The 21,215-nt window shown below is 40.5% G+C and overlaps 1 protein-coding gene across 1 annotated transcript in view; it reads right to left on the reverse strand.

Moving 5' to 3' along the window:
* The window catches only part of TRPM3 (transient receptor potential cation channel subfamily M member 3), a 286,612-nt gene extending 267,728 nt beyond the window's left edge, over nucleotides 1-18,884 (reverse strand). The window contains exon 1 of the mRNA XM_027791380.2: nucleotides 18,545-18,884. Coding sequence (XP_027647181.2) covers nucleotides 18,545-18,634 — 90 coding nt within the window. The 5' untranslated portion in view covers nucleotides 18,635-18,884. The remainder of the gene's footprint in view (nucleotides 1-18,544) is intronic.
* Nucleotides 18,885-21,215: the final 2,331 nt, after the last annotated feature.

The raw sequence follows: 21,215 nt of genomic DNA on the forward strand, positions 1-21,215 counted from the left end.
ACAATTGAAAAACATGAGTTGTTAATGGTTAATTCAAGATGTAAGTATTTTTGTAAACCCTGCTAAGCACTTTGTTGAGCACCAAAAAATCCTTCATCCATGAGTAACTTGAAAAGTAAGCACCCCCACAAGATAGATGAACTGACTGGAAGCTCACCATGAAGAATGAGCTCAGCAAAAACTAGGAGAAAGGTAATTCCAGCAGGGGCAGAGAGAGACCACCAGCTCATTGGCCACTGACAACAAATCCCGCAAACCCCAAAGAAGTTGACACTGAGCATGTAAACTAATTAGCATGAGAAGCAAGATAATTATTTGACCAATGGGAAACTAAGTAATGAAGGCATTGGGAAACTTGTAATCAATGAAGGCTGATGTCTTTGTATGCTAAACTGCATTAACAGTGTAAGGTTTTGAACAGTCGGGGAGCTAGGCATTGTGGGTTGCCACCTAGCTCCCTACTTTGTGCAAACTAGAATAAAGGAATATAAATACCTCGACTCAGTGTGTGAATTGGTGCTGCGTACTACATAACGAGCCTGCTTACAGGATAACAGAATCACCTATTGAATCATTAAGGCTGCCTTCCTTCTTCCTTTTTTTCTGTTTGGAGACTTCTTAGTCAATTAAATCTTGAATTTGTTGGCTCATACAACATGAAATCATCACAGACTGAGGAGGTGCTGTTCTGGGTCCTACTGCTTTTCCTGTACACAAATCCAAATGTGGGTTTGTAAAACATTGTGGTCAATATGATGTTTCTTAGGCATCTAATTGTCAATGGGAATAACGACTACCGATAGAGCACTTATTTAAAAACACTGAATAATCCAAACAGTAACTTAAGAATCCAAGAATTATTTTTTGTATTACTGGGATTGCACCAGAACTGCTACATTTTGTCATACAACAGACCATATATTTACTGAGAAAAATATTTCCCCCTCTCTAGTCTCATTCAAATACAGAAGGAAATAAAGAAGGAAACCATATTTCTAATTCACTGCAGTGAGTTTGCTTCCACCTCCTGTTGAAAAAAGTTTTAAAAAGAAAAATGAGATCAATTTCTAATTTTTTTAAATAATTCAAAGTCATTCAGAAAAGAAATCATATGATCTGATGTTTAGTATATTGTAGAACTCTATATTTAACTGAATTAGTTCTAATTAAAACACTTTCAATCATCATAAAACCCTTCGTTCTATGCCAAAGGCAAGTAACAGCTTATGATCAAAGCATAACCCATGCCCATCGCCCAGTGAATAACTGGTAACTCATACATTATTTGACTGGATATAGCAGCATAACCTTAACAGGTGATTTGGAAGTGGAATTATCTGACTAGATCTAGCTTTGGAAAGAGATGCAGGTGTTGCTACTACAGTACTTCAGAAAGGCTCCTCCAAGATCCTTCAGAACTGACGGTGAGTTGGTACTTTTCTTCCAGGTAGTGTCATTAGCTTATCTTTCAAGGAGAGAGGAAGAAAAGGAAAACTGCCTCTGGAGAATTCCTAGGAAGAGGAAAGGAAGAAGAAGGGGACATAATTCTTCCAGAGCATCTGGAACCATCCTGTGTCAGAAGGTCTGAGTTTCAGTATCTCAGTACAGACTTCTGAAGACTTCTTGTTCCCTCTGCTGTGAAAGTGTACCGTTGGTGGATACAGATTATGTTTTCCCTACCCTTATAAGACAAAACTAATATCTACACTTGTGATCTCTTACATCATGCAGCCTCCTTCAAACTGTACCCACAATCATTCTAAGGTGCAATGCCATAGCTAGCACCATGCCTATGAAGAGATGTATGAGCATATATACGATTATGTTCAGCTCAGCTAGAGTTGAGTGATGCCTCCACAGCACTGGTTTATTAATACGCAGTTGGCTTAAGAGAAAACTACTTCAGGTGATGGAATGTGTAATAATCAGAAATTAAAAAAAAAGGCCTACCCTACAAACCAACAGCAATTGATAAGTATGAGCCCTAATACCAATAGATGATTCCAAAAGGAAAAATTCTTAATCTTTTCATAAAGCTATCATACATGTTTTCCTTTGAAAACGGAACAGTGAGATTGAGAGTTCAGGGAAAATACTGAATCTGTATTTTCACTAAAGTAGAAAAATTTTCACTTGAATTTTCCATATTAATACCTTGATCAATGCTTCAACTACAGTGCATCTTCTTAACAAAAAGCCATAATCTAATGGCTGCTTAGTAGTTTACCCTGAAAACTGGGTCATACCAGTACACTCTGCAAGGGAGAATAATTATTCATAAAAAATATTCTCCTTTATATTTATCATAAGTGAACATTCTTCGTAAAATACAATTCAGATTTAAAAAATATTTTTTCCAAAATATGTTTCAACTGAGTGTACATGTACAATAAACCCATACAAAGAATGGTGTTTAAAATGCCTATTTAAAGAAAAAGGGGAAGATGTCAGGGAATTAATGAAACAGTTTACTAGATTTCTTTAAGTCCTTTTATGAAGCAAACACTCAGACACATCGACTCAAATGAGACTAGAAAGTCCTCCACAGCCCCTCTCAGCGCTCTATTCTTCCTTCCTCCTCAAAAAAAAAAAAACAACCAACTTCTTGGATCGCTATTGCGTGCTCGTGCAAGGGTTTGTCCAAGGCATTGAGATCTGCTTGCCCTGACAAGCCTGAAACCATCTTTCTATGCAGTCCTCCTCTGCAACCTCTTTTTTCCAGCTCCTAGGGGTTTGGATGCCTGTACTCCAGTTCAGCTCTGACAGAGGCAGGTCACAGTCCTGCAAGCTTCTGTAACACCACCACAGTAACCCCCGTCTGCGAATCCTCACACGCTGCCCTGGGAGCAGTTCTCTGGGGACTGTGGCCTTGTGTCCATAGCTATGGTTCACTATACAAATCATGAAATTTTGCGAACTCCGTGTGGAGCAGTGAGCCCTCTGTAGGTTAGGGCCGGCTGCGGCCGTTTCTAATTGATATGATCAGAGCTAATGTCCCAGAGGCTGGGGCCTCCATCAGGCCTGTTCTCCTGTAGTTTTGTGGCCTCTCCATCTGCCCAGAAAGCCTGGTTTCTACCTGGTTATGCCCCACATCCACCGCTGCCTCTGCTGTTGATAGCACCATCATCCATCCAAAGGTGACCCATAACATGAGACCCCAGACACTTTGTCCCTCCTCATCCTGCACACCATTTTCCTATCACCCTTGCAGGCATGGCTGCAGCAGCACAACCTGACAGCCAGGATCCTTGAGCTTCTCTCTAGGAAGGAGAGAGCCAGAGACTGAAGCCAAAACCCTGCTTCAGGATCCTTCAGGATGCTTCCTCCACTGCAGCCTTATTAATAAAGCCTTACCAAAACAAGTCCTGCCAAAGAAATGACTTATAGCCCCACTGTGCATAACTGTGCATAAACAATATTCAATTTGAAATGAAGTAGGTCACAGATAACAAACAGCTTGACAGCATTTAGCTGATATAAATTGCTAGTTCAACTACTACCATGCTGAAGACACAATGGCTGGCTGAACTTCCTGAAAGCTGCCTGTTGCTATAAATCAGTTTCTACAATCATGATAGCAAACAGCCATCCAAACAAATTTGTGAGACATCCCACTGCAAAGCTGCTATAGCAAAAACAACTCCAGAACATAACTGCAATGTGTACCTAGAAACCACTGTGCTCCACATCCACAGAATGCTTTAAAAAATTGTCAGCTTTCACCCTTGATATATCCACTGCCACCAAGCATTGAGAGCAACTTCAGAAGACTCTTCTGACAACTCCTGATTTCAAGAAGCTCTTGTGATAACAGCCTAGCAATTGCAATGCTGTTCTGCACTGCTTAAGAAAGTGTTTATAAAAATGTATCTCTACCCACATTTAAACCAGAAGAGATGCCTGCAAAACCAAGGACATTTTCTTTGAAGATTAACAGCCTTTGCTCCATTTTGCATCAGATCAGGGAAACACTGTTCATCACACAGCTCCAGTTAGATCAGGCTGCTCAACTCCCATACAGCTCAGTTTTAAGCATCTCCAAGGACAGCAAGTCTACAGCCTCTCCAGACAACGCGTTTCAGTGCTTAAACACCCTTATGATGACTTGTTTCCATTACTCATCCTGATACTTTGCATCTCTGAAAAACCTCTGGCTTGATCTCCTCTGTCCCCTGATGTCTAGAAAGCCAGAAACAGGATTTTCCCTCCACCTTCCCTTCCTACAGTTAAACAAACCCAGCTCTCTCTTGTATGTCATGTGCAAAACAGTTTAATGGCCTCCACCACTCTCACTCCAACATGTCCATATGCTTCCTGTTCCAGGGAGCCCTGAACTGGACACAGTACTCAGATGCAGCCTCACAAAGAGAGGGGAAGGATCACTTCCCTTGAACCCTGCTGACTACAGTCCTAACACAGTGCAGGATACAGCTGGTCCTCTTTACTGAAAGAGCACGCTGCTGCCTCATGTTCAGCCTTGCTGTCCACCATGAACTCCAGTTTCCATCATACTAAAATAGCAAATGGGAAGTCAAGTAAAGTTTTCATACTTTTATAAATGACCTGGATGCAGGAGTCAAATGTACATTAAGGAAGTCTGCTGATGATACTAAACTAGCCACAGCTGTGGACTCCCTCAAGGGTAGAGAGGCCTTACAGAGGTATCTGGATAGACTAGAGAGCTGGGCAGTCACCAAAGATAGGAAATTTAACAATGGCAAATCCAGGATTCTGTACCTGGGACTGGGTAATCTTGGTTATTACATACAAACTGGGGGATGACAGGCTGGAGAGCAGCCCAGTGGAAAGAGGTCTGATGAGTCAACAGTGTGCCCTGGCAGCCAGAAGGGCTAACCATGTCTTGCGGAGCATCAAGCTCAGCATAGCTAGCCAGTCAAGGGAGGTGATTGTCCCACTCTACACTGCACTGGCGCAGCCCCACCTTGAGCACTGTGTGCAGTTTTGGACACCTCAATATAAGAAGGACATCAGACTATTACAGCGTGTTCAGAGGGGGGCAGCCATGATGGTGAATGGCCTCAAGGACATGAGTTACAAGGAGTGGCTGAGGTCACTTTCTTTGTTCAGCTTGGAGAAGAGAAGGCTGAGGGGTGACCTCACGGCAGTCTACAGCTTCCTCAGGGGGGGCAGCAGAGGGGGGGTGTGCTGATCTCCTCGCTCTGCTGACCAGCAACAGGACACAAGGAAATGGAATTAAGCTACATCAAGGGAGTTCAGACTGCACATTAAGAAAAGGTTCCTCACTGAGAGGGGTCAGCCTCTGGAACAGGCTCCCCAGGGAAGTGGTCATGGCACCAAACCTGCCAGACTTCAAGGAGTGCCTGGATGGTGCTCTTAGTTATATGGCTTAGTTTTAGGTAGTCCTGTGAGCAGCAAGGAGTTGGACTTGATGATCCTTATGGGTCCCTTCCAACTCAAGATATTCTATGATTCCAAGTATACATGGATGAACTAACTAATTTTTGCTCATATCTGGGACTACTGATCTGCTATCTCCAGAACGTAATCAGGAAGCAGAGAGCAAACAGCAGCTAGTGAAAAATTAACTCGTTTAGATAAACTTTCTGCAACAAACTGATCTTAGTAATATGACATTTTAAAATGTATTTGTATTTTATCCTGTGCACGGTGTCCGAAGACATTGTGTTGCTGTTAACTTTTGTATTTTCATCTGCTTTATTTCACTTATAACATCTTCGTAATATTTCTGTTGCTAACCTACTTCAGTTATTTATTTTTAAATAACCCACTTTTATGAATGGAATTTGAGAAAAATCTAGTACGAGAAGAGATCTACTAATATGTACATAATCCAAACAAATGAGATCTAATAATAATTGCTGCTTTAAGCATAATTTGTTTTAGCATTTATGTATTCACAGAGTATTCAGATCACATAACAACTACCTGAATTAATTATGGGTATCTCATTCCTTACTGTATCTTTCTTTTTTGCACTGAAACAAGTGCATTGTGTTATGCTGCCTGAGCCCTCCCAGTGAAAAGTTGAAGGCCCTCATAGCAAGAAGCAAGTATTTCAATGACAGCTAATCTGAGTATCTTAGGGAGACCTCAAACATGACATTTTGATACAGACACATTGTAAGTCCCTCATCTTAACAATTTTGAGTGTCCAGCTTCATGAAACAAGATAACAGGCTGTTATGGTTGTACTGGGACTGTTATTTCCAGAGAATTTTGTGTCTGCGGTTTCTGAAAAATCAGTCTAGAGTCAAGGGATATTAATTCTGAGCACACAAAAATAAGGCATTAAAAAGCAACTATGAGGATGTTAATGCTGGTTTTACCCATGATGATACTTCATAGACGCTTCCAGACTGGGATTTTCCTTCTGCAAGAGACCTTTTTCTAGACTACACATACACATCCAGTGCATGCAACAGCATTTTGGCATGAGAAAGAAAAGCTGTGAGAGAAGAGACACATGCCAGGTTAGTTCAGATGGTGTTATACTATTAATCTTGGTTTGTCCCAGAACTGGGGTCCAACTTCCACACCAGCCAAGACTAAACCACTGAAGGGGAGAAATCCTTGCTCACATGAAATGACTTCTGCCTTTCAAATGAGCATTTACTAACAAGTGCTAAGTGTAGAATTAGGGTTGGGGTGACTGTCACAAAGAATCCGGTTATCAAGGCTTGAAGCAATGTCATAATTAAGTGATCACATTGATACTCAAATAAAGTGTATTCCACAAAAAGGGCTAAAGTTCACTATGCAATTCCAAAACACAAGGAGCAAACACTCCACCATTAATGTGGTTTAACTATTAATTAAAATGTCATTTTGTGGTTGCATCAATGCAAACAAGGGCTAGGACTGCCATGGATAGTGAGCATATCCTCATTACTCAAAGAAAATAAAAAAATACTTTTTCTCTATGCTATGCTGCTAATCAATTTAATTATTAAATGTTCCACACACTTCTATGCAGCTACTCGTATTTAGTTAATCATATTATGTAGTTTCTTTCAGCTTTTTGACCTCATTTAAGGGGGGAGAGTAGACTTGGGATTTGATATGGAAAAAATCTGCAGCATTAGTTATGCACACAACTATTTGCAGCACAGACACCTGAACACATGCCCAGTCTTGAATCAAAAGAACGTAATGTACATTATACATATCTTGGACTATTGCAGTGTTTCTGCTTCAAGCTTCAACCTCTGATATCTGGCAAATAAGGGTCGCACTGCCTAAAAATGGTTGAAAGTGTCTCCATTGATTCAATTGGATTTCAGATGAGGCCAAAATAAATTAATGGGAACTATCTGTGCTAACACATTTCATGGCACTGAGATGCTGAGTTTGTCAGATATTTTGATAAGAACAGTTTGCTCAGTTTCAGTACTTAAAGACTTCCTATTGTAGTCACATCCCTGGTAGATTGCAATATTGAGTGAACAAGTAGTTCTCGTTTGCTCTAACTCTACAGACATCCATTTTATCATGGGACGTTTTAGTTAACACTTGAGAATTTTTGATCATTAAATAAAACTGTAAATTTGCACTACTTAAGAAATAAAGAACTAAAGAAACTACTTAAGAAATAAAGTAACCAAAAGAAAAAATCTCATCCTGGGATGTTAGAAATAGCAGTCAGCAGCTTCTAAGGGGAAGCAATCCTCTAAACAATTGACTATTCCCCTCTAGAATAAGCTAAAGCTCCCACAGTTACCATTAATAAGAAACTGCTCAGGGTATTTTCAGCTTGATAGATCAGATCTTTATCTTTAAATTATTCTTAAATAATTGCATGCATCAAGATAAAATAACCTGATGACATTTAATTTCCCACTAGGGTATCTCTGAACATCTTTTTTGTCCTGTTCCCCCTCCCCACCAAATCTATGTTAGAAGGATCAAAATCACCTTTTTATTCCAGAGAAATGTACATAAACATTACACTTCCTCATTTGTATGTAATAAAGGTAGCACACATGCTTGAATTTCGGTGTCTTAATAAGTACTGTGCTTCTGATTGTCCCCTACATGAAGTTTTAAAATTTCTTTGCTAATGTGACCATTAAAAAGCACTGGTTTTATTACTATGCAAAGAAACAAAAAGAATATTTCTACTGTGCAAATGCAAAGTGGTTGTGCCCTCCCAAAGCTCTCCCTGAAGACTGATAGTTGTTAGTCACCTCACGTTCTGGTAAAGTCAGTTAAATCAGAAGGACTTTGTAGGCAATTTAACAGATTGTTATTTAGTCTCTTCAGGAGACAGAAATGAAGGAAGGTTGCAATACCTTCTGTTTCCTTACCAGCCCTTCCTTCCCCTGTTCACAGAACTATGATTAGCATGGAAGACTGAGGAGGGATTCCTCACATCCTGCTGGCCTTTCCAGTAAGACACCTGAAGACTAGAGAAAGACAGAGAAAAGCAAGCAGAAAGGGCATCTCTAACTTCTGTGGAGGAAATAGTGAAATAAATAATCTAATAATCTATGTTGGAAGATGACAAAGAGCCGTTTATCATGAGTTGATCTATTAAACTAGCCAATTTCCAAACATAAACCAGTAACTTTTAAGCACAAAAGGCTGCTACATCTGTTCTGTCTGCTCATAGTGGTCACAACAAGAAATCATAGACTTTTAAGTGCAGCAAGAAAGATCCAGGCAGACACCACTGAAAAACATTTCTGATGTCATAGATAGTGTCACTGTAAAAGATTGCACACAAGGGTCAGGCTTTAGGAACATAGACAAACACCTGTAAGAAACGATGCATATTGAAGTACTCCTGCTAGTGACAGGATACAGTAAGCTACTTTTGGGGATCTCTTCACGATGTTACCCAATTTACCCTGTTCCCACAGAAGAAAGTAAGTGTAGGCTCTCTAAAAAAAAAATGGAATGGCATCATATTTTTTAAGATGAAGTTGGATTTGAACTGAATAATTTTAAAAAGTATTTAGCTTCCAAGTATTACTTCACTACCAGACACATCAAAAAGAATACAAAATTACAGCCATCACATCAAAAAATAAACCGATACCTTTAACTACTGCTGTGTTTGTCTTAAGGAGCATTTTGAGCAATCTTGATGCCTTATCTACCCATCCTTCAGGCAGAGGAAGCTGACCTCTTCCTTGGATGGCTCCATCATTGGACTACATGTAGCAAATTATCTCTTATCCTTATTGCCATCATAACCTGGCACCACTATTACTTCTGTGAGTACAGGCTAGAGCAGCTAAATGTCAGAAAAGTGCTTTGAGTGATGCAGTTCAGGAAAAGGTTCAGCAGGGAGGTGGGCAGAAATACAGGGGAAAAAAATGAGAAAAGCAGTAGTATTATGGCTAGGTTATACAGATCTTCACAGTTTTAATGTGATAACGGAAAATTTGCAGCCAGCAAAAAAAAAACAAAACCCACCAAACTGCTCATCAAATACAGCCTCCTGCATAAGACACCATCTAGTAACTTGGAAGTACTGAATCCAGTACTGCCTTCTGTGATTCAGAAAACTTGGAGAATTCTACATACAATCGTAGAAAAGTCAGTCTGGAAGGTCCTCAGGGTATCCTGTAATTAGTTCATCCAGTTAATAGTTTTGGTCTCTCTTTCTAATTGTATGCAGAGTTGCACGTTGAGCCATCACACTGGGAAACTGAGGTGTGATATTTCATTACAACAGACCTGGCAGCAGCATGCCATTGATGATTCAGTAAACCATGAAGTTAAAAAAATGTCATCCTTCTGTAACACAATGCAGTGCATCCTCCCTAAATTCTTAATTATGATGGCTCAGTAGGTTACTACATCTGCTCTCTGTATCTACCAATGACAGGTGAAGACAAAGGCGACTGAAAAACAATGTTTTCACTCAATCACCTTCTTACTAATGTAAAATCAGCGTGATGACTGTTTTAATTACATTATAAGAATCCCGTAACTTCCTTGACACTGCTAAAAACACTTTGTCAGACTATTTCGTGTCATATTATTTGGGGGATGGAAGATATTTTCGATGAAGTGATTTTATTTCATGCTTTATTACCAGCTTTGACATAAATTTCCAGAGATCCCCAAGGGCATTTCCTTTTACACTGTAGCATCGTCTTGTTAGCAATTCAGGTGGAATAAAACCACTCAGCTTCACTTTATGGTCTTGTGCCCTGAATTTTTCACATGGCACCCTTTCAAACATAAGGAACCGTATTGCAGAACAACATTAAAATGCTCTTAATACAGGATTCCACTAACACATTAAGTAGCACTGTATTTGTAGCCTCTTGCTTGTATGACTTGCGTAATTAGTAGCATTTTACAACTATTTGTAAAACAATAGTGTCTGTTTAGAACCAGCCTTAATTTTTTTTCTATTCTGTTAATATACATTTAAAAAAACACAATTTTTTCTTTTCTGGTGGTTTTTTTTTTTTGTTTGTTTGGGGATTTTTTGGTTGGTTTGTTTGTTGTTTTTTTTTTTAATTTCCCTGGGAACAAGAGCATAAGGCAACTTTCATGCAGTCACAAATTAGGGAACTTGCATTTACTTGCTGATAGGCAAGTGTATTGCAGTGTTTCATATATTATCAATTCTTGCAAAGGCCAATTGCAGACTGGGAATTGAGGCCACTTGCCACCTCCTGTAAATATTCAAATCTGAAAAGACTGAGCCTCACAGGAAGCAGAGATCATTCATGAGCCAAATCCTTCTGTGTGCAGAAAACATGGACAACCCTAGATGACTTCTCTGATACCTGACCTTTATCACTGTAGTGCACTGGCCATGCAACACAGACGGCAGCAGAAAGTCACTGTATTTTCTGAGATGAAGGCAGAGACACTAATGAAACAGCTGGATTTAGGGAAAGCACTGCAAAATAATACTGATATGCAAGAGGATAAAAACCTGTAGCCACTGCAGAATTCTTACTTTAAAAGAGCCAGGTATTTTTGTACCTTAGCTGCTACATCAACTCTGAAAATTTAATACTACCTTCTCTATCACTTCTTTTCAAAAAGCACTCACAAAGTGGTGCTATATCTAGAAAGATATACCAGGTTTCTTCTAAAATTCTTTGCTTCAAAAGAAGAAGTTTTGCATTCACACAGCCTTTTCCAACCTGAAAGTCAAAACCATTTTTCCCTCTATGTGAGATTAGTACACTACAGACTCCTTCTTCACAATGGCACTGATGTGTCTACCTCTTTTACATGTAGGCTATGCCATGGAAACATGACTTCTACTGCCAGGTTTTTTGTTTTGATCTCTCCTTTTTTTATTTTTTTTTTTCTTAATTGGGATAATACTTCTTCTTGTGGAAACTGATTTGCTGCCATATCAACTTCCAACTCAGTCGTCACCAATCTGAGTCATACTCATGGAAAAGATTCAGTCAATAAGGCAAACTGCTAACAAGCTCTGATTCACCTTTCAACATGTAAAAAATGTACTCTGCACCAAAGATTTAACCACACAGTGCGACTACTTCTGTATATAAAAAAGGAAAAACCATTATGAGCTTCCACACTTCCTTCCCTTTCAGAAGAAATGAATTGACATAATCTGTCAGAAATTCCTTACACATGAACATCCACAGTTGCCACGTGAGAAGGATCAGCTCATCTCACTATTGGTCAGAAGCAGGACTTCAAGAAATAAAGCAGCTTTGGGGAACGTGCAGCCCCTAAAATTTTTCAACCTCAGCTGTAAAACTTCTCCACCGTGCTGCCATCACTTTGTAATAAAATGTGAAATACTAGAGGCGCAGCTAACCGTGTAGCAGCAGTAATGCAAGCATACCTGTGCAAAGGTGCTGTGAAGCCACATTGCAACACCCACTGCTTGCTTGATTTAGGGTTTAAGTCAGTTTCTTAATGATAAAGCAGCAGACTGCCCAGACACAGCAACGCCCTAGCCAAGTGTCTTTTCTGCTATCCTTGAATGATGGAAATAATGGCACAGGAGCAGAACACACAACAGAAAGCAGAATCTTCACTCTGCTGGTAACATGGCTTTTGGGCTTTCATGGGCAAATAATGCACCCAGAAAAATCTGTGAATTAGAGTAAAAGACATGCAACATCTATTAGAACTGTAATAGATACAACTATGATCTTTCTGGCAGGAAAACAGAAGGTTTTTTTATTGAATAATTTCTTCCTGATCAAACATACGCATTCTTAAAACTCACCTATCTTTCATACTGTGTACAGCATTCAACTATACCAAGAGGTGTGACTAGTTTTTCTATTAGCAAATTTACAGGAAAATTGTTACATTGACTGATATTTTCTACATGCCTGTGTGTTAAGAAGTCTGATCCTAAGATCTGAACTACCATTACTTCCCAGAACGCATCAGATCCTTGAAGGAAGCATAGTGGTAGCTCGGTCGTTACTACATTTAAGTCAGTAGGCAGCCAAGTGCAGGCACAGGTAAATTACTACACTTATCTTACTGCTGGTGATGTGCATATTACTTTCAGAAACATCTAGTGCACCAGCTCACTAACGGTAACAGTATACATTAGAATTTATTCCAAGTATCTCCGTTTTTCAACCGAGACTTAGTAAACCTGCCTACTGTCCTGGTTTTGGCTGGGATAAGAGTTAATTTTCTTCTTAGTAGCTGGTGCGGTGCCATGTTTTAGATTTGGTGTAAGAATAATGTTGGATAACACAGTGATGTTTTTTAGTTGTTGCTAAGTAGTGCTTACCCTAAATCAAGGAGCTTTCGGTTTCCCATGTGCTGCCCGTGAGCAGGGGCACAAGAAGCCAGGCAGGAGCAGAGCCAGGACAGCTGACCTCAACTAGCCACAGGGATATTCCGTACCACAGAGCTCCTGCTCAGTGTATCAGCTGTGGGGAGTTGGCTGGGAGCTGCAGATCACTGCCCAGGGACTGGCTGGGCATCGGTCAGGCGTGGTGAGCACTTGTGTTGTGCATCACTTGGGGTTTTTTTCCCTTGGGTTTTTATTCCTCTTTTCTTCTCTTCCGTTTTCATTACAAATGTTGTTATTGTTGTTGTTATTATTATTATTATTATATTTTATTTCAATTATGGAACTGTTCTTAGCTCAAGTCATGAGTTTTACCTTTTTCCTGATTCATCTACTCATCCCACTTGGGGGGGTATGAATGAGCTGCTGTGTGGTACTTAATTGCTGACTGGGTTCAAACCACCACACCTCTGGAGTTTGAAAGGTGGGTATGCTAAATTAACTAAAATAATAATCAGAATCAATTCTTAACTATTAAGCAGTGATAAACCAAAATACCCCACTGCCAATTAGACATCAAAAGACTAGCTAAGAGAAAAAAATCTACACATTTTTACTCCCTTTGTGTCTAGGTTTCTGCTCATTTTCTCATTGATAGTGAATAAAACAGCACAAAAGGCTTACATTACTGTTTCTGAAGACCACAACACAATCTAACGTTACCATCTCATGATTATGGCACACAAATCTACTTACAAGTAATTAAAAAAATTATTTATCAACCGTATCTTCCCTGAGTTACTGGACTATTATATCAGTCCAATAACCTTTTTTTTCCAAATCTACATGAGGAATAAAATAATCTCTGAAAGACACAGCTTTCTTCTCTCCTACAGTCACTTTTTATCACAGTAGAGGGTTTGGAAGCATAAATATTTGCTATGTTATAAAGAACACATTTCATTCTTCTACCTTTCTGGAGAAACACATTTTTCATTCAGTTTACCAAATCAGATTTTTTAAAAGTTTCCAGAAATAAAGTTGTATTTGGTAATCAAATAGCAATGACATTTTATCTATTTAAGCTGTTGAACAATGTGGTGTTTCAGCACGTATCTTAATAAAGCCTGCTGTGTGTTTCCCAGTCTTTATTCCTGTAGATACCTTCTTTATGGACGTAACCAAACTTGCTGTAGCAGAAGAAGTATTTTCCACACTTCTATTCTGCACATTTCAGCCCTGCCAGAATTTCATACGTATATACTGTAGCACTTAAAAGACACCATATCTCAACCTAATGAACCATTTTTTAGCTTTTTAGTTTTCTCTTGGGTTACGTTATGCATTCTTGGTAGGGAAATCAAATAAAAATAATTGACAAAAATAAGATCAAGTTCCTCATTTGGTAAGAAATCTATCTCTTTAAGCTTCCAGCAGTTCCTGGAGCTGCTGCACAGGTTAGATAAATATTCTTTGTATTCATTTGGCAGAGCTGAGCAGGCATTTTTACTGAGCTGTATGCTGGGAAAAATTATCCAAAACATTTTCTCCAGCGTTTCTTCTGATTCACTGTGTTTCCTTTCCTCCGGCCCTTCCAAAGTTTGTACCTTCCAAGTCTACTTACTGACATACAATTCAAATTCATGATAAAAAAAGTCAGTAGTTTTATTAAGAACATATAGGCTGGGTAATTTGTTGCATTCCAAATGTTTAGTACGGTACTTCTACACACGCATGTCTCTAAACCTGTGGTGTTAAGCTTATTGTGCATTACAGACTTTTCATTTTTCAGTGTTCTCTGTCCTCTCAGTTTAGGGTGGGGTTTTTTTAGTGTATTGCTTGTTCCTTGATCCCATGGCATGTATCATACCTGCCCCAAGCAGAAATGCAACATCTGCAGTCTCTCCTGGGGCACTGGGTCCTCTGAGTGAAGTCTTGAGCATGAGATCATTCATTAATTTTTTAAGAGATACAACATTGCTCTAAAATGTCTGTTTTTTCTAAATCCTGCCATTTGGACTTGCTTTCCTGGAAAGCAATTTCTTCTGGCATGTGGAGACTCAGAAACTCTCTTCCACCATAAAACAAAGAGATATGTGACTGCCAGAGCTTTCTGCAATTGGAACAATAGCTCTTACACACACAATCGTGCAAAGTAGATCAGGACTGTTTGCCACTAAGATTAACCCTTCCTTAAAGGAAACAAAAAAGTATCAAGGCAACAAAACCTTGGCCGAACAAAAAAAACAGGGTTCAATTAGAGAAACAGAAATTGAACAAGTCACTGCCATAAAGTCACCTCTGGAGACTCACCTAACTGTGTCAGGACAAGGCAGTTCCCCTCTAGGCACAAAGACACCCTCTCTGCAGGTGTGCTCAAGACACTTCTTAATCCTTTTACCTCAGATGGGAAGACATTAAATGTTCCATTAGTGTGTGTTTGAAACAACTGCCATACTGAAACAACTACAAAAAGTACCAGCATGGAACATGCTACTAGAAAAATTTATTAGGGGAAAAAATTCAAGCAGTGAAGGATAAACTGATGACACGAACTGTAAAAATGTTCCCCCACAATTTGTTTCAATCTGTACTTCAAATACAGCTCCTAGTAATCTGTGTGCCTGGTAGAAAATGAAAAACTGAGAAAACAGGCTTATGAAACCATACCTAAACATGAGGGCATTAGTGAAGTGGGTTAGAACAGCAACACACACCTGGAAGGAAAACACAAGGAGCAAAGCTGGACAGCATCTTCAAATGATCTTAGTTTATCTAAATTAAATGAGGCTGCTGTGGCCAAAGCCATATCAAATGTCAGCTCAGGCAACTGAGCACTGCACATGATTTCAACAGAAGAAAATAAAAGCATAGCATACCTGTGGAATAACACCTTTTATTCTTTATTTAAAAGCAGTAATTTCAAGACAGTGTTAGTGAGTAACACAAAGTAAGAAGCCTCTATTCCAGTCCTAGATTCCAGTGGTTATTCAGATCCATCAGTATGAAAGCATTGATGCTACACTTAAAATTACATCCACAGGATAAGAATTTTAAACTTCTCATTGAGAAGACATGGAATGAATTGAAAAGTTCATGCTGTTTACTAGCAAGGTCCAGGCCATGCCACTGTGATTTTTTCATGTGTAAAGCAGGAAATCTCTGCTATCTCTCAGAAGTGCAGGCAAAAGTGTATCCTTGAACTTGACATCGTTTAGTTGTTTTGTTCTGGCAGACTAAAACAAAGCATGGAGACGACAAAGACACAATGATATTTTACGTTCTCTTACTCTAAATAAATTTGCCAGTTACATTGAAATAGAGTTTGGCAACCATGGATAAAGCAGATGATAATAAAAATATGCCAGAACGTATCAGCTTTTGCCAAGTTTATGCTGTTACTGAGGGCATTTTCTGCAGAGAAAGGCTGTAGACAAAAGGGTCTACTGGATGTGTACTGAAAAACAATATTGCACTAGACCTTAAGACTACTTAATCTGTTTGGAAACTGGGCAATTAAAAAATGAGCTCAGATTATTGCACTTGCCTTTCCAATGTTTGTGGATTTACATGAGCACCTTACACTTACGGGGGGGGGGGGGGGAAAGGGGGGGGGGGGGTTCTTTTTGAGAAAGACATGAAAGACAAAACCATACAGACACCCTTCAAATGAGTGAATCTGTATAATGAAATTTTTAAAATTCCTTGAGAAAAACAGGAAAATATACTGCTTATCTGGTAATTTAATGCTGCTGTTATCACACACTGTCCTTAATAGCTCTTTATGACAGGAGAATTCTTCAGGTTGGCTATTTTCTTTTGGGGAATTAGGACAATGGGCCCTACTTTGATGTGAATTGCTTATTGTATGTTAAATAATAAAACACAAATGAGCAAAATTTTAAGCTGATTGGGAGTCTTGAAGATGCTGATATATGCATTTCCCTCTCCAATCAGCCAGTTTTGCTCATCAGCTCAGGAAGGTACCAGTCCCACCTCCTTTGCTGTGGTCTCTCCCACATCCCACACACCCCTCCGTGCCTTTCGAGGTTGCTTATCTCTAGTTATTTGCCCTGCTTTTGTTAACTCTGCAGGGTCCACTCCATATCCAGCCCTAAAAGGTTATAGTTGTAGCATCATAAAATAAATTTTAGTCAGCTTTTTTAATAATTAAGTGTAATGTTCACCCTTAAAACGTGCAATGAAGAGAAACCATACACAGGGGGCAACATTTGTCTGCCAAAAAAAGACATATTGCAAACTTTTTTTTTCCTTCCTGATATTGAGAATAATAATAAAATTCCCCACATCTGAGTTTTCACACCTTGGGAAAATTACGTTTTCCTAGAGGTATCTGACTTGTGAAGTATGGATATCCTAATGTGTGCTTTTGGGCGGGGGCGGGGCGGGGGGTGGGGTGGGGGGAGAGACTTTTCAAAAGAATCAGCACCACTCTCTGATTTGCTTTGTTCATTGTATTTTGATTTTTCAGCAATCTAATTTTGATCTTTCTTCTGTTCTGTGGTGCTGCCCACAATGTAACTCCCAGGAGCCATACATCTGGTTTGGAAACAGAAATATTTTTCTAGTGTAGACCCTTCCTGCCCAGATGTGACAAACACGTGTTCTGATACACAGTATGGTCACTTGTACATCACATATACAGTAACTGTATGTGCAACATATGCCTGCTAAGTGCACTACCATATAGTACACTTCTGTTCAAATATGTTGCATTAGTAAGGACTGACCTAATTTCAGAGCTACCCACATAAAATCAAATGGTTATATCAAACATTACCTTTTAATACACTGTTAGAATAGCCATGGCTTACCTGGCTGCATATTGATTTCAAAGCCAACTTACTCATGAACCGAGATAATCTGTGTCATTTTATAACCAGCATTTTATAAAACATCTTACAGGTGCAGAAGCCTAAAGGGACCTGACGATATGTTTGATTTTTTATTGTATAATCCGATTAATTAAGAAGTTCCAAGAACAAAGAAGACTTTTCAGCTTAATGTAATCCTTTTTTCATCAGGAAGTTGAATGAAGATGTTTTGTTTTCCGGTTACAAATGCCTCTAAAATGGCTTCAGTGGGATAGGCAGTGATAGTGGTACTTTGCGTGCTGAGATTAAAAGCCCTCCACTGTCCATAATCCCAAATGATATTTTTTTTCCAAATAATTATTAATTATCTCCGAGGAAAGCACACTTAGGCACACCTTGGAAAGCACCTTCACAACTGTGCCACTTGGTTTAAACAAAAAATCATCATTAGAAAGTTTCACTGATTCTGTCTGCACTGCCAGTCTTTCCCTGACCCCATTCCTACACACGGCTTTCAACAAACAGAGGCAATTTTTGTCCACTCACATACTGCTCCACTTACAAGGTGGTCTGAGTACTGGACCTTCAGGTGTTTCCAAGGGACTAGATAACCCTAAAGAATGGGTAGCAGAGGACTGCTGACAAAGGAACACACCTTAGAAACAGATTCTTTTTCTTGATTCCTGGAAGTTCAAGGCTTGGATTTTTTACGGCAAGGCAAACAGAAGCACAGATGATGTCCACCACCCCTTACTCCCTTTCCACCCCTCTTACAGACCCTCCTCGACTGACAAACACGCCGAATTGGGTGGAGAACAGACACGTAATTTTGGTATCTGCAGGTACTCGCAAGGGGTTTTAAAAGCAGCAGAGAAGCTAATTAACAGTAAAGTTGGGACTATTTCTGAATCAACTTTCCAGCAACAGCGCCTGCGGTCCTCCGGGCAGGTGCGGAGCGGCAGACACGGGTTCCCAGCGCGGGCTGTCACCGTACCTTAAGAAGTCTGACGGAGGGGAGGAAGGCGGCATGGCACAGCTTCCGGATGGTCCAGTTGAGTGGCCGGGGAGCATCCGTCTGATTCATGACCCTCCACAGATCCCACCGGGCGACGCGACGCGGACCTGACAGCGCCTACCGCGGAAGCCGCGCGCCGGGGCGCGGGCACCCCACGCGCATCCCGCCCGCGCCCGCGGTGCCGCAGGGCAGGGCTCGCCCGAGGCGGGCAGGGGGCTGGGCTGGGCGGGCGGTGCGGCTGCGGCCACCGATCCTGCCGGAGAAAGCGGCCTCCTGCGTGGGAACGGCAGTGCTCATGCATACCAAATGCGGCGGGATGGAGGCGATCAGCCCGCTGCTCAGGGCAGGCTGCGCTGGCGGAGCGGAAAGGGGCAGCTCGCATAAAAAAAAAGGCTGCGGCGGGAGCGGCTGCTGCCGCGCTCTCCCGCCTGCCCTCCTCAGAGAGCGGCCCGGCTCGGCGCTCCCAGGCAGGCTGAGCCATTCGCCGCGCTCCTCCGCTTCCCCGGGCGAAAAGCGGGGCAGAAAGGAGATAATTTAAATAAAGCAAGCGGAGGGGCACTTGCACTTTCTTCCCCAAAGCATTGCGAGGAGAGGGAGACCGGCATGAGGGGAGGGGCCAACGCTCAGACAGCAAAGACTGAGAGGGGAAAAAATTAATTCACACTTGATTTACTGATATAATGGACCTAGAAAGCATAGTTTCATTGATCCGGCATAGTATTGGTGCCCTAGTAGGAAGCAGCAGCAGTTAGAAACTGTGCCGTGAGTGTGAGTGTTAACATCCACATTCTGAAAAACAGAAAGGACAAGAAAAAAACCATAAACCCCAAAGGAGATAACAAAACAAATTCAAAATTCAGCTCACTTTAATATTAAATCTGTGTGCAGGATAATTCTGTTAAAGACAGGCACACACATGAAGCAACAGTGCTGTGGCAATTCAATTATAGGGGAGCATGGTTCCATTTGGGGCACTAACTGGTGTTCCCAGCTAATGGTAAGATACTCTTCGTGCCAGCTCTGCAGCTAAAGGGGAAATCCCTTTTCCCCACTATTTTTTGGAGGCAATGAAGATTACATGAGGGAAGAGCTGGAAAATGCAAAAGCAAATGTCTTGAAAGGCAATAGGAATTTTTCATTTTGCCAGTGATGACTGGTTTTTACTCAGATGAAGGAGGAAAACAGCCACTTGTCAGTAAAGTTTAAATTTCTCGCAGCTCCGATTAGAAAATACACATTCAATTTACTTGGCTAGAATTCATTGATCTGCCATTTTCATATTTTCTTCTAATACCCATAGTGCACATATTTTTCTCCTCTATTTACAATTTATTCTTATAATTGTGTTTACATTCATCAGCAAAAGCTGAATAATTCTCCAAACGAGGGGAAAGAGATGAAGAATATTTTTTCCATGAGGCTATGCTAACCTGCCTGGTTTACCTGCTGCCGTCTATAATGGTTTGCCGTAGGGTCACAGGTCTAAAACTCTCCAACATGAAACAACACTTCTGGTTTGCTTTTTAAGCTTTGTTTAAGGACAGACAACTCTGGGGAGAACAGAGAAACTCAATACCTCAGTCAATACCATCAGATCCTGTGAGGTAAACGGAGGAGCCTGAAAACACTGAAGTTATCCCAGTAGAGCAGGGAAAGGATTGGTGTTTACACCCCAGTCTTCCTCTCCAAAGGAAATCTTGCCCTTGTACATAAATAAATAACCTCCAAAGCCTGTATATTGGGTTCCACGTAGAAGAAGCCCGTGTGCATTGAGGTGGAAGCCCAGTACCTTTATGCTTGTTTTGAACACATGCATGCCAGCCAGCTATTCCTCACTGTGTCCTCTCAAAACCTGTATAAGTGATCTTATTCAGCTTCAGTGTTGGATAAAAAATTCTTCTGCCCTGAACATCATGTCCCAGAACATAGTGCAAGGATGACTATGCACCAGAAGAGCTCTCTCACCTGTTCCACCCCCATTGTATATGGCAAAGTTAAGAAACTCCAAAGGTGCAGAGACCAGAACACAGGTTGTCTGTGGAATGGAATGGGTAGAACACCAGGAACCATGCCCTTGAGACAAAACTGGTGCAGCTGAATTGTGATCATGACTGGTCAGTTAGGCTAAATGATACATATTTAAATGCCTTCTTGCTTGAGCTCTGAATGTCTTTGTTTTATAAAAGGAGGGAAAAGCCCTTGCTGTTGATAATGAAACGGAACATGAGCAAGTAAATGTAATTTTCTGAAACTACTTTTCTAAGGCTCCATTAAAGAAGCAACATTAAATAGGTGGAAAAAATAATCCCGACTTTAAACAGCATGAACCTTAAAATGTGTGTGGCATGGTAACTTTGCTCTGTTATAAAGGTAATAATATTCAATGATTAAGCTTTTGGGGTTCAGAGTAGAAAGAAAATAAAAGAATCAAACAGATCAGAAACAAGGACTCCCAGCACTCCCAAGACCATGCCTTTCCCCTGTTCCCCATGCTGATAACTTTTCTTTAACCTTGAAGGTCAGAAAAGAGTTTGTTGGGAAGGTACCAGACTCATCATCACCTTGACCCTTTCACATCTGTTTTGCATTAAGCATCTGCAATAAACCAAAATGTTCAGCCTATGTGCTAGGGACAAAGAAGGCAGAGGAA

The sequence above is a fragment of the Falco peregrinus genome, chromosome Z (assembly GCF_023634155.1).
Source record: "Falco peregrinus isolate bFalPer1 chromosome Z, bFalPer1.pri, whole genome shotgun sequence".
NCBI classification, from domain to species: Eukaryota; Metazoa; Chordata; class Aves; order Falconiformes; family Falconidae; genus Falco; species Falco peregrinus.